The sequence below is a fragment of the Macaca fascicularis genome, chromosome 14 (assembly GCF_037993035.2).
Source record: "Macaca fascicularis isolate 582-1 chromosome 14, T2T-MFA8v1.1".
NCBI classification, from domain to species: domain Eukaryota; kingdom Metazoa; phylum Chordata; class Mammalia; order Primates; family Cercopithecidae; genus Macaca; species Macaca fascicularis.
In genome coordinates, this window is record NC_088388.1 from 10019411 (window position 1) to 10033902 (window position 14492).

At 56.9% G+C, this 14492-nt stretch overlaps 1 protein-coding gene across 2 annotated transcripts; it reads right to left on the bottom strand.

Moving 5' to 3' along the window:
• Positions 1-252: 252 nt before the first annotated feature.
• Positions 253-13938, bottom strand: RPS6KA4 (ribosomal protein S6 kinase A4). Of its 2 annotated transcripts, none has more exons than XM_005577413.4 (17): positions 13819-13938; positions 13706-13731; positions 12729-12947; positions 12518-12633; positions 11548-11655; positions 11243-11323; positions 11048-11151; positions 10792-10942; positions 7311-7475; positions 4501-4629; positions 4176-4309; positions 3984-4077; positions 3171-3344; positions 2897-3091; positions 2088-2247; positions 1748-1911; positions 253-1184 (listed from the first exon to the last, which is right to left on the bottom strand). In XM_005577413.4, the coding sequence occupies exons 3-17, from the start codon at positions 12883-12885 to the stop codon at positions 987-989; spliced, it is 2130 nt and encodes a 709-aa protein (XP_005577470.1). In that variant the 5' UTR covers positions 12886-12947; positions 13706-13731; positions 13819-13938; the 3' UTR covers positions 253-986. The 2 variants fall into 2 exon arrangements, with proteins under 2 accessions (XP_005577470.1, XP_005577468.1); XM_005577411.4 differs by having other exon boundaries at positions 13660-13731.
• Between the last annotated feature and the right edge of the window lie 554 nt (positions 13939-14492).

The window sequence follows — 14492 nt, forward strand, 5'->3', positions numbered from 1 at the left end:
CGGGATGTAATTCCACCCTAAGTCAAGCAGCAGCTGTATTTACGACCAAGAGAATCCTAAATGATACCCAGCAGAGCTGTCCAGACATACACCCAGAATGAGAGTTGCGCCCTCCTGCTCATAGCAAAAGTCAAGGAGCAAAGAAGAGTCTGCCTGTCCCTCCCCACTGAGGTCCCAAACTCCATGGGCTAGCAGCCTGTCTGCCCAGAATCTCTGCTCTAGACACCCACAACACAAATGAGAACACACAGATGCCACACACAGCACTGGGTGGACTTTTATTTTAAAGTCAAAGGCACAGCCTAGATGGGCTGAGGCAGTGACCATGGATGCCCAGCCCAGACCCCCAAGGCCCCACCCCCAGCCAGGAGTAGCTGTGCCAAAGGGGAGGGGGTGGGTGAGAAGAGGGCCTCCTCTTTTAGGGGCCACCTATCTCCTTCCTAAGCCCCAACAGGGGAGAAGCAGGTGACATAAAATGAGGCAGAAATGCTTCAGGGGGTCCCCAGGGCCCCTCCTTCAGTCCCCCCAACACAGGTCTTTGGTGGACGTAATTGCACAGACAGTCCATAAAGTGACAGTTGAGGGGTGACCCTCCCAGGAACGGGGCCTTAGGGGAGAACAGGGGAGGGGGTCCCAGTTTAGGAGTTAGCACTCCTAACTCAGTGCTTAGAAGTGGGGGAGGGGCCCTTTCCTGTTGGAGCAGTCCCCCTGGAGGGGCCTTCTGCCCAGAAGAGGCAGTGTTGTGGGATAGGGCCCCCCAAACCCCACTCCCCAGCAGGCCCCCCCTTCCCTGCATTTCTATCTGGTAAGACATAAAAAATTCTCTGCTTATAAAAATACTTCTGCTCTGTCTGGGAGTGGGGTGGGGTAGGAGAGGGAAGGACAGTCCCTTAGGGATCAGGTCGGCTGCTGGCAGAGGCCTCCAGGAGTGAGCCGGGCTCCCACGTCACAGCCCCTATGAGGGAAGGGGGTCACAGTGGCAGGGATTAGGAGGGGGGCAGGGGGCCATTGGCTCGGCGGGGGGCCCCCTTGGCGGCGGTGGGGGCTCGACCCGGGGCGGCTGGTGCGGGGGAGCCCCGGCGGGAGGCGGTGGCGCTCCGCAGCTTCTGCTTCCGCCGCTTGGCCAGGGGTGCGTTCTCCACGCTCTTCAGGAAGAAGCCCTCCCGCTTGCCCCGGTTGAACGCCTGGCAGAAAGGAAAGGGTGATCACGTGCCCCCACCCCCCTGACCCCGGCTTCCAGATCTGACTTTGACCCCCATTCCCAGACCCTGCCTCCAGCCGCCTAAGTCAAGGCCTAGGCCGACAGGGCCTTGGCCTCCAGACCGACCAGAGGCCGGATTCGGTTCACCTCCCCTTTTTTTTTTTTTTTTTTTTTTTTGACGGAGTCTCGCTCTGTCGCCCAGGCTGGAGTGCAGTTGTGCAATCTCAGCTCACTGCAACCTCCGCCTCCTGGGTTCAAGAGATTCTCCTGACTCAGCCTCTGAGTAGCTGGGATTACAGGCGCGCGCCACCACGCCCAGCTAATTTTTGTATTTTTAGTAGAGACGGGGTTTCACCATGTTGTTCCAGCGGGTCTCGAACTCCTGACCTCCTGATCCGCCCGCCTCAGCCTCCCAAAGCGTTGGGATTACAGGGGTGAGCCACTGCGCCCGGCCGCACCTCCCCTTTCTGGGCTCCGATGGCCCCGCCTTCCCAGACCCCACCTCTCGAGGCTCTGCCCACCCCTTCAACGGACCCCGCCCCTTACCATGAAGGTGGCGTTGAGACCCGAGCGCACTGCGGGCCCAGAGGACTCGAGCACGTCGGGCGTCCGGAGCGGGGGCGAGGAGCGCGCGCTGCCGTCTTGCAGCCACGAGCTGTCCCGCAGTCCCTCGAGCTTCAGCCGCTTGGTGGGGTCCACAGTCAGGAGCCCTGGAGGCGGGGCAAGGAAGTGTGGGAGGAGCCTGGTGTAGAGGCTGAGCCCCAAAGAGATGGTAACAGCTCCACTCTCCTCCCCTACCCATCTCCAACCAGGACACATGACCCAGTGACCATCTCTGTCCAGCGTCCCCCTCCCCAACCATGGTCTGTGACCTCCAGCTCCGCACCTCGGACCAGCTCCTTGGCTTCCTCGGATACGCCCTGCCAGGCCTCCCCGTCAAGGGAGAAGCGCCCTTCGCGGATTTTGCACATGATCTCGGCCGCCTGGCTCTGCCCGCCCTGGCCAGAGGCCCCCTGGAAGGGGACCTGTCCCGACAGCATCATGTACTAGGAGGGGTGAAGGGAAGGTGAGACCGGCCCAGGCTGCGGGGCCGAGGCTGACCCCTCAGCTCCCACAGAACCACTCACCCTCCCCACTAGGAGCACTCCTGAGACCCACGCGTGGTGAACCTTGACTTCTAACCCCCAATAGCCGGATGCTCCGACTCTAGCACCAGAGCGACCCTGCCTCTGTTTTTTTTGTTTGTTTGTTTGTTTTGTTTTTTTGAGATAGTCTCGCTCTGTCGCCCGGGCTGAAGTGCAGTGGCCGGATCTCAGCTCACTGCAAGTTCCGCCTCCCGGGTTTACGCCATTCTCCTGCCTCAGCCTCCCCAGTAGCTGGGACTACAGGCGCCCGCCACCTCGCCCAGCTAGTTTTTTGTATTTTTTAGTAGAGACGGGGTTTCACCGTGTTAGCCAGGATGGTCTCGATCTCCTGACCTCGTGATCCGCCCGTCTCGGCCTCCCAAAGTGCTGGGATTACAGGCTTGAGCCACCGCGCCCGGCCCCGCCTCTGTATTTGAATCACCCCGATCCCAGCCTCAGACGAAACCCAGCCGCCCCCACCAAGATGACCCCTATTCCCTCCCTCGTGCTGCTCCATATCAGGAAGACGCCAGAGCGACCCTGACACCGCCTCGAGGACCGCGTCCCATACCAGAATGACACCGAGGCTCCAAAGGTCGCAGGACTCGTCGTAGCCCTGCTGGGCCAGCAGCTCCGGGGCAGCGTACTGCAGCGTGAAGCAGGGCGTCTGCATGGGCACCCCGGGACTCTGCGGCCGCAGCCGCGCGAACCCGAAGTCGATGATCTTCACCGGGGCCCCGGGCGTGTCGTCAGCGTACAGGATGTTCTGCGAGGGCGGCGGGGTGGTGGTCAGAGGCAGCCCCGGACGCCACAGCCCCGCCCCGCCGCCAAGGCCGCTCGCCCACCTCTGGCTTGAGGTCGCGGTGCACCACGCCCGCCTCCTCGTGCATGAAGCTCACGGCCGACACGAGGCTGCGCAGGATCTGGCTCGCTTCCGACTCACTGAAGTGCCGCTTCTTGCGGATGTGCTCCAGCAGCTCCCCACCCCGCAGTAGCTCCAGAACCAGGTACGTGTGCAGCTGCGGGCGGAGTGGCGGGCCACGGTCACCACCTGCCCACCTGCCCACGGTGGCGGGCCCTCTCCCACCACCCAGGCCCGGTCCCCAGCCCTCGGGCCCTGCCCAAGTTCAAGCACCCCCTCCTCAAAATCCTTTTTCTTTCTTTTTTTTTTTTTTTTTTTTTTGGAGCCAGTCTCGCTTTGTCGCCCAGGCTGGAGTACAGTGGCATGATCTCGGCTCACTGTAACCTCTGCCTCCCGGGTTCAAGCGATTCTCGTGCCTCAGCCTCCCAAGTAGCTGGGATTACAGGCGCATGCCACAGCGTCCGGCTAATTTTTGTATTTTTCGCGGTGTTCCCAGGCTGGTCTTGAACTCCTGACCTCAAGTGATCAGCCCACCTCCGCCTCCCAAAGTGCTGGGATCACAGGCGTGAGCCATCGTGCCCAGCCAAAGTCCCTTTTCCTGTCCATCCTCAGCTCCGCCTTCCTGTCCTTAGGCCCTACTCCCCTCAAATTCCACTTCCTGCGCCTCCCTGGTCCCTTCGGGCCCCAATCAAACGCTAGGCCCCTCCCAATTTGCCCCTAGATCCCGCCCATAGTGCCCCCAAGCCCCGCCGCCTGCCCCTTTTCTCTCCGCCCTCCCCCAGCCGGAAGCCATCACCTGGTCGTGATGCACCTCGTGCAGATTCACCACGTTGGGATGTGACTGGCACAGGCGCAGGGCAGCCACTTCGCGCTGCGTGTTCGCCTCCAGCCTGGGGGACGCAGCAGGAGTTACGGTCTCCGTGCTTCGGCCCCGCCCCCGGGACGGCGCTCTGCCACCCCACCCCTACCCACGCCTGGGCCCTCCCACCTGCGACTGAGGATCTTGACTGCGAACTCCTGGCCGCTCTGGCGCTGGCGGCAGCGGCGACACACAGAGAAGCTGCCCTGGCCCAGAGCAGGCTCCCGCAGGTCCAGCTCGTACTGCTGGAAGAAGGGCGAGTCCTGGAGGCGAAGGCGAAGGGGGCGTGTCAGAGGTCCCACCTGGTAGCCCCGCGGCCCCGCCACGCCCCATGTCGCAGAGGCTTGGGACCTCACCGAGCTCACGCTGCAGGCACCAGTTGGATCTAGGCCTAGAGTCCCCCCGGCCTAGGCCTCTCCTAAAACCAATTTCCCCCCAGCCCAGCCCAGCCCACCTGCATCATAGCGCTCCTGGCCACCGCTGCCCGACCTGGCGGGTCTCCAGCACCAGGCGCTTCCAGCACATCGGTCATCACCGCATTGTTGTGGTCGAAGAGGATGGAGGGTGCCACAAAGGAGTATCCCTGCAGGGCGGGAGTCGGGGGGATGGGCATGGGGGTTGGGGGTGCAGGTGAGGAGACTCTGGTGGGGAACCAGGCAGAGGCAAGACCCTGGACAAGGGGGCAGTGGCGGGTGTTCCAATTGCATCCTGGCACACATAGGATGTATGGACACATTTTATTCCACCTGGTTTTATAATCACTTGGAGTCATGTCTGTCCCCACCAGCCTGTGACCCCAACTTTCTCATCAGAGTGACCACCTATTCCTCTCCAGGTGCCAAGGGGTGAAGGCCCTGAAAGGATCACTGAATGTATTCAAAGTGTGGCCTGAATTCACGCTTAGCCTATGACAATCCAACTCTATCCGCTGAGGAAAAAAACCTTTATTCCTCCCTTTCAAGCCAGACTTTGGCTTCTTCTGCAAGGGGAGCTACTGAAGAAATGCAAAAAGAAACCAGAGTTAATTATTTGCTTTTCCTAAAGATCCATGTCCTGGCAATTTGAGGAGCTTTCAAGGGTCATTTTAATTGTGTGTTGCGGCCAGGCACGGTGGCTCATGCCTGTAATCCCAGCACTTTGGGAGGCTGAGGCAGGTAGATCACCTGAGGTCAGGAGTTTGAGACCAGCCTGACCAACATGGAGAAACCCCATCTCTACTAATAATACAAAAATTAGCCAGGCATGGTGGCACATGCCTGTAATCCCAGCCACTCAGGAGGCTGAGGCACATAGAATCGCTTGAACCCGGGAGGCAGAGGTTGCGGTGAGCCAATATCATGCCATTGCACTCTAGCCTGGGCAACAAGAGTGAAACTCCATCTCAAAAAAAATGATAATAATAATTATCTGGGTGTGGTGGCACTTGCCTATAGTCCTAGCTATTGGGCAGGCTGAGGTGGGAGGATCACTCAAGTCCAGGAGTTCAAGATTGCAGTGAGCCATGGTTGCCCAACTGCACTCCAGCCTGGGTGACAGAACAAGATCCTGTCTCTAAAAAAATTAATTAATTAATTAATTTTAAAAATAATTTTAAAAATAAACTATGTGTCATTTTCTCCTAAAAATGTAGTACCCAGATCCGTACATGGAATATTTTAGGCACTCACTACACATTTTTGAATCATTAAATGAATGAATGAAAGTACCTACCAATTCACGAGAAAGAACTTTCTCATGAGGGCTGTGAGACAATGGAATGGAATGTGGACATTCAAGCACAGAGTTGTCAATTCTAAGAGCTTCAGAGAAGGGATTTATCCAGCCATACTTGGTCTGTCTATTAAACAAGCCATACTGGTTTATTTAGTGATAATGATATGATCATTATGGCAACATGATAAACTGCACAGAAGGAGGTGCTGTCCACAGAGGACTGCAGCACAGAGAAAGGGTAACTGACCCCCTGGGCCAGGTGAGCAGACAAGGAGGCCTAAAAGAGATGAGAAGCTTGCCTGGTAGACTACTGTAAGGAATGTACTCCAGGTAGCAGGAATAGCACGTGCAAAGGCACAGAGGTGTATTCTGGAACCTCTGAGCAGTTCGATCATGCCCTCCAGAGCATCAAGTAGGAAAATGATGAGAACTGAGGCTCAGGTTCTAAGCAAGGACCACATCATGAAGGGCCTCAATGCCAAGCAAAGGGAGTTTGGACTTGTCCAAAAGGTGTAAGCTTCTAAAATTCAGTGGAGGGGGCTGGGCGTGGTGGTTCACGCCTCTAATCCCAGCACTTTGGGAGGCTGAGGCGGGCGGACCGCAAGGTCAAAAGATCAAGACCATCCAGGCCAACATGGTGAAACCCTGTCTGTACTAAAAATGCAAAAATTAGCTGGGCGTGGTGGCACATGCCTGTAGTCCCGACTACTCAGGAGGCTGAGGCAGGAGAATCGTTTGAAGCCAGGAGGCGGAGATTGCAGTGAGCCAAGATCGAGCCACTGCACTCTAGCCTGGCGACAGACTGAGACTCCATCTCAAAAAAATAAAAAATAAAAAATCAGTGGAGGGGACCCGTCCCTCCAGGAGTGTACCATGGTATGCCAAGGGCGTGCAAAGCCACAATATCGACATGTGTCTCCTCCTAGGTGTCCACATAAGCAGGTGAAGATCTCTTTTTTCTTTGTTTTGTTTTTTTTTGAGACAGAGTTTTACTCTGTCATCCAGCCTGGAATGCAATGGTGCGATCTCAGCTCACTGCAACCTCCACCTCCCAGGTTCAAGCGATTCTCCCACCTCAGCCTCCGGAGTAGCTGGGATTACATGCACCCACCACCACATCCAGCTAATTTTTATATTTTTAGTAGAGATGGGGTTTCACCATGTTGGCCAGGCTGGTCTTGAACTCCTGACCTGAGGTGATCTGCCCACGTCAGCCTCCCAAAGTGCTGGGATTACAGGTGTGAGCCACCTCACCCAGCTGCAAGTGAATAAATTTAAATAATATTTTTACATAACAATAAAGAGATGATGGAATAGAAGGGAAATTAACAGAAGGTTTAAAGATAAATCATGAACTATCAAACACACATCCTGCCCCGGTGGTCTCTGTGACCGACAACCCTAGGTCCCCTTTACGTGGAGACATCTAGGGGAGACGTTGAGTCCCAATCAGGACACAAGGCCTAGGCAGTGTCCTCGGGTCAGCCAGGGCTGAGGCAGACAGCGACATCTCATCTCTCCTGCATCTGAGTTCCATGAGTTTATCCTCACCTGAAAGATGCGGGGGTCCCCAGGTGGGGGGCTGCCAGGGGGTGAGTAGACAGGCTCCAGCCGAGTGAATTCCTCTGCAAAGTTGCCCACATCCAGCTCTGAGCGGATTTGGGGCCGGAATGGGGCTGGAATCTTCCTGGCAGCCAGAGCAGCCCAATCTAGGCCCTGAGGGAAGGGAATCAGAGATTAGGTGTCAAAGGTCAGGCACGAGAAACTCCCTTCACTCAGCCCACCCTCACTGGGCAGTTCCTCCATGAGGCAAGGGCCCATCTGGCATTTGGGGTGGGCAGCTATTCCTCCTCCCTCCCTGGCTTCTCTCTCCCTCTGATAATACAATCCCTGTTCCCCTTAGAGAACCACCATTCCACCACACTTAGTCAGTTCTGGAACTTTTAATAGAATTGGTGTGAAAAGGTTGGGCATGGTGTCTCATGCCTATAATCCCAGGATTTTGGGAGGCCGAGGAGGCTGGATCACCTGAGGTCAGGAGTTCAAGACCAGCCTGGTTAACACGGTGAAACCCCATCTCTACTAAAAATACAAAAAAAAAAAAATTAGCTGGGCATGGTGGTGCACACCTGTAATCCCAGCTACTTGGGAGGCTGAGGCAGGAGAATCGCTTGTACTCAGGAAGCAAAGGCTGCAGTGAGCCAAGATAGCGCCACTGCACTCCAGCCTGGGTGACAAGAGTGAAAACCCCGTTTCAAAAAAAAAAAAAGAGTTGGCGTGAAAAAACAAACAAATCTCTTTCTCCTACTGGACTTAAATCTAAAAGGATGTGGTCTGGAACTGCTGGGGACCCTGTCAGGGTTAGATGAAGTCCCCATGCAGAAAAGCAGAACCAAGGGACATAGTTTCAGCACCTGGATGTGCTTAAGTCAGATAACTTTCCCTTGGCCTTTTCACTTATGGGAGCCAAAACGTGCCCTTTTATGTTTAAGCTAATGTGGCAGAACCTGTGGATTGCCTGCTCAATATCCATTCTCCCTATCTTCCTTAGTACCATAGCCCCAGTTTTATTCCAGGAACCAATATACACAGTTAAAAGAATATTTTACAAACTTGCTTGCAGTTAGGGGTGACCAAAACTTATCAGCAAAAATTATTACGTAGGATTCCAGGGAAAGATCCTCAAGAGGGAGGTTGCTAGTTGGCAAGTGCCCGTTTTGCCCCTTCTCCTTCCTCCTGCTCCCTACCTGGGAGACAGCTTAGATGGCAAGAGCTCCAGCAACCATGTTGGACCATGAAGCAACCCCAGGGATAGAAGCTACTTGGCTAAGAATTTAAAAAAAAAAAAAATTTTTTTTAAAAAAAGAAGAAGAGTTTGGATTCCCGAAGACAATGTGGCACCGTGAAGACACCACGGCAGCCCTGGTCTGCTAATCTGGGCTTCTTTTATGTGAGAAGAAAAATAAGTAAGCCACTTATTTATAAGTAAGTATAATAAAAGGTTTACTTATAAGCAAACCTCTTAGGTCACTCTGTTCATTCTGATCTCTGTTGCTAGCACCAAACTTGATTCCAACGGATATCACCATTTTGAGTTGGACTTTTTGTCACTGTAGCCAAGGTGACTGACTCAAGTTGGAAGGCCCCAGTTCTACCACCAAGGACCTAAGCACTGCTATCACCAAAGAAGCTGTCCAAGAAAAGGCAGAAGGAGGTCAGGTGCGGTGGCTCACGTCTGTAATCCCAGCACTTTGGGAGACCAAGGTGGGTGGATCATGAGGCCAGGAGTTTGAAACCAACCTGGCCGACATGGTGAATCCCTAACTCTACTAAAAATACAAAAATTAGCTGGCCACGATGGTGCGCACCTGTAATCCCAGCTACTCGGGAGGCTGAGGCAGGAGAATCACTTGAACCAGGGAGGCAGAGGTTGCAGTGAGCCGAGATCATGCCACTGCACTCTCGGCGATAGAGTAAGACTCTGTCTCCAAAAAAGAAAAAAGAAAAAGGAAAGACAGAAGGAGGGAAAGACCCCTGCCACACATCAGGCCTTGAAGACCTTGGGGCCTCTCCTGTATTACTGGTCAACCCATTCCAGCATCTGGCGCAGCACCCAGCATAGGCGAAGGGTGGGCTTGAGGAATTCACTGAAAGAGACCAACACTGCTCAGATGCTTTCCCCGCCCCCAACTCCCCACCCTGTGCAAAGGGACATCTTCACCTCAAAGACATAGATCCCTGTCTAAGAAATCATCTCAGGCAGGCCCTCCCAGGGCTTGGAAGATTCAAAGAGACGGCACTCGAAGTATGAGTAACACAGTACCTGGCCCACAATAAGTGCCCAGAAATGGGTGCTTTTGTTTAGATGTCAGATGAGTGGCAAATCTGATGCCTACACTTAAGCAGAAGACCATTAAGGACAGGCATTCAAGCCACCCAGCCTTGGGTTGAATCTGAGCTCCATCACTTCCTGGACAAAGTACTTAATTGTTTGGAGCCTCAGCTTCCTCATCTGTAAAGATGGGGACAAGAATCAAGGTGGTTGCCCCTTGTCCCCACAGCAGGGCGCTGTGGCTTACGCCTGTAATCCCAGCACTTTGGGAGGCTGAGGCAGGTGGATCACTTGAGGTCAGGAGTTCGAGACCAGCCTGGCCAAAATGGTGAAACCCCGTCTCTACTAAAAATATAAAAATGAGCCACTCGTGGTGGCATGTGCCTGTAATCCCAACTACTTGGGAGGCTGAGGCAGCAGGATCGCTTGAACTCGTGAACTGGAGGTTGCAGTGAGCTGAGATCGCACCACTGTACTCCAGCCCCGGAGACAAAGTGAAACTCCATCTAAAAAATAAGAATCAGGTAGTTGTGAGGGTGAAATGTGTTCATGTCTATAAAGGGCCGACACACAGTAGGTATTCACTGTTACAAAGTCCTGCTGGGCGATGACGCTGGCCAGGCCCAGCCCCTGAGTCAGAGCATTCTCACATGGCCAGATTCACTCTGCACTGTACTCTAACGTGTGTGCTCCTAACAAGTGAGCAAACACCCATGTGTGCTGACCAACTGTCCTTCTGAATGACAGGCACACAGACTGCACAGGGAGGGACAGGGATAAAGAACAAAATGCCTGGGTGGGTGCTAAAAGCCGTAAGTGTGGGTTTTAGTACTGATCTGGGCCAGCAGGAGATCTATCTAGAGCCAAGGTCTGTTCCCAGCTCAGCACCATTTACTGTGCCATCTGGGGCAGGTCACCTGCCTTCTCTGGGTCTGTCCAATGAAAGGACCAACCAATCCATTCTCAAATCCCTGACAGTCCCAACAGCCAATGAACCTAGAGTCCTTTCTTTCAGGAATGCATCTGCCAAGTTTCAGTGGGGATGGATGTGAAGAGAAACCTAGCTTACACACACTTGCTTTCTTTCTCTGGGGGGATTTCCAAATAAAGTGAAACTGGCCAGGCACAACCTCAACCTGGAACAGCAGCCCCACCTGGGTATGCACCAGGGGGTGTGGGGCCCTGAGTCAGGAGCCTCACCTGGAAGAAAGGGTGGTTCCGGACTTCCTGTGCCCCCTGGGGCCCCGCGCCCAATCGCTTCTTGGGATCCTTGCAAAGCAGCCGCTGCAGCAGGTCCTGCGCCACGGGCCCGATCCGAGGGGGGAAGGGAGGGGAGCACTTCAGGATCCGTCTGGGAGGATTGGGGGGGCGTCAGGGGCAGCAAGCCCCCCCCCACAGCGCTGCCCAGGCAGGCCCTGCAGCCCCCTGGCCGCCCTCCACGTCCAGCTCTGCTCACCGAGACACCTCAGCCTGCGTGTTCCTCTCACCCTCCAGGGTGAAGGGCGAGGCTCCCGTCAGCAGCTCGAAGAGCAAGATGCCCAGGCTCCACCAGTCCACAGCCTGTGGGTGGAGCCAGGGTGAGAGCCTGCGTCTCCCCTGCCTCACACCCCCCCTTTCCACCTCCCCCAGCCCCACTTCCCTGCCAACCCACCTTGCCATGACCCGCCTTGCTACGGATGATTTCCGGGGCCATGTACTCAATGGTGCCACAGAAGGAGAAGGTCCGCTCTTTCTGGGAGGGCAAGAGGTCCTGTTTAGATGGCCAAGCCTCTCCTGTGCTGCAGCGCCCCACAAGGCCCAGAGTAAGACTTGCTCAACTTGTGAGGTCGGAGAGTTGAGCTGTGGAAACTTCTTGGAGCTATTCACTTCTGCAGCCCCAGAATGCAGGCCCAGAGCAGGAAGAGGCAGGAAGGAGGATCAAATGGGACACCGCAGGCAGAGACAACCTCCACTCACCTCCTCCGTCAGGAACTCCTTGCTCAGCCCGAAGTCCGTGAGGACAATGTGGCCCTCGGAGTCCAGCAGCACATTCTCCAGTTTCAGGTCTCGGTAAATGATGCCGAGCTGGTAGGAGCAAGAGAGGTGCTGAGGCCTCCTCTCCCAAACCCTCCCTAGCTCCTGCAGCTCCCGGCCCTGCTCAGGATAAGGAGACCCCCCCCCCCAGAGAAGGTCATCTGCCTGTAGAGGGGGGTCTTCAGGGCAGAGCCACTGAATAAAAAAGGCCATTTAAGATATAAAGCAGGCCGGGCGCGGTGGCTAACGCCTGTAATCCCAGCACTTTGGGAGGCCGAGGCGAGTGGATCACGAGGTCAGGAGATCAAGACCATCCTGGCTAACATGGTGAAACCCCGTCTCTACTAAAAATAGAAAAAATAAACCGGGTGTGGTGGCGGGTGCCTGTAGTCCCAGCTACTTGGGAGGCTGAGGCAGGAGAATGGCCTGAACCCAGGAGGCGGAGCTTGCAGTGAGCCGAGATCGCACCACTGCACTCCAGCCTGGGTGACAGAGCGAGACTCCGTCTCAAAAAAAAAAAAAAAAAAAAAAAGATATAAAGCAAAGAAGGAGGGCCCCGTGGGACAGGCCCCAAGGTCCCAGAGAGAGGAAAGTCTGCGTGAAGAGCCCCATTTCAAGGGGGCCTTTGGAGCCAGGCCATGAGGTTTCCGTTTGAGGAAGTTCTGTGAATGCAGCCCTGAGTTCCCTGAAAAAGGAAAGCCCCTTCGAGGAGGTGCCAGGGGAGGGGACCCCAGCAGGCAGCGATGAGGCTTCTTGTAAGGGGTGCTGGGGAAGTAGCTCCAGTTCCCACCCAGCTCACCACTGGCCCCCCAGGAAGCCCAGGGGGAAGCCTGAGGCTGCCCTGCCTGCAGATTCCTTCGAAGGCCCAGACCCAGTTCCCATGGCAACAGCCTGTGACCAGGTCTTCACCCACCTTGTGCAGGTGTTCCAGGGCCAGCACGATCTCACCCCCATACACGCGCACCTCAGCCTCCTTGAAGTACTGGCGCTGGTAGAGGTGGGTGAACATCTCTCCGCCGCTCACATAGTCTGGGAGGTGCAGTGGAAGTTAGGAAGCAGCCCCGTCAGGTGGCCTCGCCTGCCCCCAGCCACACCACCCCCGTTGGGATGTGGCGTGCGCTCACCCAGGATGAGGTGCAGCTTGGCATCCGTCTGGAAAGCGTAGTGCAGCGTGACCAGGAAGGGCGCCTGGCGCACAAGCTCCAGCACGGAGCGCTCGGTGCGCGTGTGCTCCTGCGTCTTGGCGCGCTGCACCAGCGCCGCCTTGCGCAGCACCTTCATGGCGTACAGCTTCCCCGCGTCATGCCCGCCCGCCTTCCGCACCAGGAACACCTTGCCGTAGGCTGTGGGAGCAGCGAGTGGGTGGAGGGTAGGCTGTGAGCGGGAGATTGGTGCAGGCTTGGGGGGTGGGGGCGATGCCAACCCAGGAGGGTGTGCAAATTAGGCGAAGGAGCCGGGGCAAGAGGCAGGTGTGCAAAAAGCTGGCAGAGCCTTCTAAGGAAAGGGTGTGCACACCCCGGGAGGGTGCCCAGCAAAACCAGGGAAAGGATGTGCAAACCAGGCTGGAGAGCATGCAACTCCAGGGGGCCTGCTTCGAGGCGTGGGGGCGGGGCATGTGCAAATCTGCGAGAGATCAGATGGATGTGAAAAGATGCCAGTGCAAGGAAGGGAGGCAGAGGTGTGCACCTGGCTGGGGAAGAGATGCGCAAACCAGCGCTGGGGCGTTTGCAAAATGTGGGAGGGGATCCCATATTGAAAGAAAGGGAGGAGCTATGCAAATAACTTGAGAGGGGTGCAAGTCCCCCTCCCCAAGGTGTTGGCAAATCCAGGGGGGTATGCACGCACAGGACCGTGGAGGGAGGAGTGATGTCAACGTGGAGTGCCCTGGAAGTGGGCATGCAAACCCTGGCAAGGCAGGGCGGGGCAGGCAAGGCAGGCTGTGCCGGGAAAGGGTGGGGGGCCTGCTCAGTGGCCTGGCCCAGGCCCAGGAGTGAGCAGGCAGGAGGTCAGGGGCACCGCGCCTGGGACGCCTGCCCGGTGGATGGGGGTCCTCACCTCCCGTGCCCAGCACCTTGAGCAGCTCGAAGTTCTCCACGCTCACCTTCTCCTCGTGCCCGGTCAGGTTGGCTGTGGGCACAGGGGGTGAATGAACCCAGCCGGTCCATGACCCGGCCCGGCCCGCCCGGGGCAGCCGCAGTCAGGGCCCACACCCACCTTCAGTGATCCGCAGCTCCACGGCGCAGCTCTCATCCTCGTCTTCGTCCCCCATGGCGGGCGGGTCGCTGGGGCCCGCGCGGCTCGGGCTCCGGGCGGCGCCGGTTACATGGCGGCTCCGGCCGGGGCGGGCGCTTCCTGGTGCCGCCTCCGGGGCCGAGGCGGGCGCCGGCACCGCCTCCCGGCTCCCCGCCCTACGCGGCCTGAGTCAGGCGGCTGGAACGTGACAGCGCCGGGCTGCCGGTGGGCGGCCGGCTGGGGACGCCCTGTCTCCCGAGCCCCCCGGCCAAGCCTCAGGGCCGTGCGCTCCGGGACCTTACTCGACTCTCCAGAGAACTGGAAACACCCCGTGGGAGCCATCCCTGAGCCCGTGGGTAACCTGGAGCCTCTGGGGCATTTGCCCCCAAGACAGGGGTCTGCCTGGGAATGCCGGCTGCAGCCAGTGGCTGGAGGACACCAGGAGTCTGTGCCCCAAGATGGGGGGCGAGGTACCTGGTGCTGGGCAGGCTGAGAAGGGGTCTGGATCCTGGAAGTCACTCAGCTCTCAGGCAGTGGGGCCTGCCCTACTCCACCTTCCTGGGGGTGGCCACCAGGGTCCCACTCCCCAGCGGACTGGCCTTTGCAAAGAGGAGCCTCATCACCAAGAGGGGGCTGGAGCCAAGCCTGGGACCCCA

What these genes read in the sequence shown, in the direction of transcription:
- RPS6KA4 (XM_005577411.4), bottom strand. Translation starts at nt 13,873, where the DNA reads ATGGGGGACGAAGACGAGGATGAGAGCTGCGCCGTGGAGCTGCGGATC. An exon ending in CAAGCTGCACCTCATCCTGG is followed by an intron (nt 12,634 to 12,728) that starts GTGAGCGCACGC and finishes TGCACCTCCCAG; the next exon opens with ACTATGTGAGCGGCGGAGAG. An exon ending in AGCCAAGGAGCTGGTCCGAG is followed by an intron (nt 1,912 to 2,087) that starts GTGCGGAGCTGG and finishes CCCCGCCTCCAG; the next exon opens with GGCTCCTGACTGTGGACCCC.